This window comes from Mollisia scopiformis, assembly GCF_001500285.1.
Source record: "Mollisia scopiformis unplaced genomic scaffold LY89scaffold_34, whole genome shotgun sequence".
Classification (NCBI taxonomy): Eukaryota; Fungi; Ascomycota; class Leotiomycetes; order Helotiales; family Mollisiaceae; genus Mollisia; species Mollisia scopiformis.
Genome location: NW_017263614.1, coordinates 587,747 through 590,091, shown reverse-complemented (window position 1 = coordinate 590,091; position 2,345 = coordinate 587,747). Strand labels below are relative to the sequence as shown.

The window sequence follows — 2,345 nt, the reverse complement described above, 5'->3', positions numbered from 1 at the left end:
CGCACCACGTGATCACACTCCTGTATATATGGTCGATCAGAGACTCTCTCTTCCCTCTTTACCTTTAGATTCTAAGGCATAGATCTCTTCTTGCTCATACCCTGAACCGGTCTGTGACATTATCTAAAGGTCTAACAAACCCCCTACTAGCCTGGGAAGGCATCCCAAAGAATATCCGACCAGCGAACCCCCTGGCTAGTACTGCTACACGGCCTACTAGTTCCCTCGACCTCTCCTCTTCTCTACTTGTTTAGGCCAAAACGTCAGGTAAAAGAAGTAGTATTAATACAGCCTATTACACCAATTACCTCCTCCTTACTCTCCTCCAACAAATCGATATCCCCCGACGATTATGTCGAATCAACAACACGATCTTGAGCATCTCTCTCAGAAAATCAGCGACCTCAACTTGCGGCTGGACCAGAATGAGGTTATTCCCGACTCTCCCTCGATCCATTCCCCGACTTATTCCTCGATCGAGAGGGATCGCCCTCACCTTGATTCTGAAACCCCTCATCTCGACCGCATTGCTGAGAATAGACCACCCCTTGGCTCGGACGTCACTATTCGTCAATTGCAGCACTTAGTCGAGAGATTAGAGCTATTGATAGAACGGATTCTAGCTCAGCCCGATTCTTTAGAGCGCCAGAATATCGATCTATTACACCCGGGGCGCAGATCTCCATCTCGAGGCGGTCGACGTTCTAGTCGGCGTTCCAACAACCGACGTGCTCGGACTTCCCCTGGGAATGGACCCTCTCTTGATCCTACGCATGCTCTCGGTCCTGAATATCAAACTGAACCACTCCGCATCAGCAAACCCGCCTTAGCTTCTATTAGACCAGTAGTAGTCAGGCTGCCTGATCCACCTAAGCTGTCAGATGGTAAGGACCCGACATTCGAGACCTGGCTTCTTGAGATGGAGGGAAAGCTGCGTCTTGGTGGCTTCCCGGATGAAGAGTCCAAAATGCTATACTTGTTTAGTCGAACAAGAGGCATAGCTAGGGAGCAGCTCCTCACTCGACTACCAAATCGAGCCCAGCCTTAGATTAAGAATCCTTTTGCTAATTCGAGTTCTATATTTGATCTTTTGGCGCGTTGTTTTGTTAATCGTTTTGAACAAGTTAATGCCAGAAATGCGTATGCACGTTTGGTTATGGCTATTGATGGATCTCAGACGGTTTTTGAGTTTAAAATCCAGTTTATTACCTTGGCTGCCAGGGCTAGCATTATAGATCAACAGCACTTGTTCAGTGATTTTAGGAGTAAGCTTTCACCATCTATTCGGACGGCGCTCTCAGCTCAAATGTACTACCTCCAAGGTAACTTTAAGGAGTTGTGCAATGCTGCTGAGAGTACTGACTTAGAGTTTCGGAACTAGGCTCTAAGTTATGCCTTGCATACGAATGCTAGCATTACTTCTGCTCCTATTGAGGAAAGTGATACTAGTAGTAATAAGAGTGAAGAAGTAGAAGCTTCTGTGAGATCGCGTCCTCCAATTCGGAAGAGACCCACAGAAGGCCCTCACTAGATTGCGTCCTCCATTTCATTAATTTAGAAGAGACCAGTGAGATGCTTTATGCCAGTTGCGGCCCCTTTTTCTTACCTGGCTACGCTTCGACGTTGTATTAGCTCAGCTATGCCATGTGACCGGTATTGAGATGTGCCTCGGTAAAAGCCTCTACTACGACATCACTTCTAAGTGAAAACGTTACTAGAGCAAGTATTATTCGACACTAGAATATAGATGACTTGCAGGCTTACAAGGCCTGGTACAAGTGCTATTCCACAACATCCCTTTATCGAATTGAGAGCTAGCACCTGACTGCCACAACGCCAAAATCTCGATCTTTTTATTAAGCCTTTCGAAATAAGAGCTGGCATCTTACGTTTGCCTGGGCAGGATTAGGTTAATAGATTGGATAGCAATTAAATGGTTACTCAGACTCTCAGATCTAGGGACCAGATCTATTGGAAGGGGAAGGTAATGTGATAGTTCTAGTTTCACCACTGGCCCTGTGGCGCACCACGTGATCACACTCCTGTATATATGGTCGATCAGAGACTCTCTCTTCCCTCTTTACCTTTAGATTCTAAGGCATAGATCTCTTCTTGCTTATACCCTGAACCGGTCTGTGACAAATTTATTTAAAAAAAAAAAAATTTTGTGACAGACCAGATCAGGTTGAGATGCAAGAGGTGATCCATTCTTAGAATACTAAGGTGAAGAGCTGAGGACAGTGTGACGGGTTGAACCCGATATCTGGCTGCACTACTACGTAGTGCAGCCTACACGTGACTACGCGGGCCTGCACATGACGACGCGACGCTAAAGCGCGCGGGCC

At 46.5% G+C, this 2,345-nt stretch overlaps 1 protein-coding gene across 1 annotated transcript; it reads left to right on the top strand.

Moving 5' to 3' along the window:
* Positions 1-352: 352 nt before the first annotated feature.
* Positions 353-1,048, top strand: LY89DRAFT_765614 (uncharacterized protein; the record flags this gene model as incomplete). The annotated part of the gene is made up of 1 exon (XM_018221680.1): positions 353-1,048. The coding sequence occupies one exon, from the start codon at positions 353-355 to the stop codon at positions 1,046-1,048; it is 696 nt and encodes a 231-aa protein (XP_018062497.1).
* Between the last annotated feature and the right edge of the window lie 1,297 nt (positions 1,049-2,345).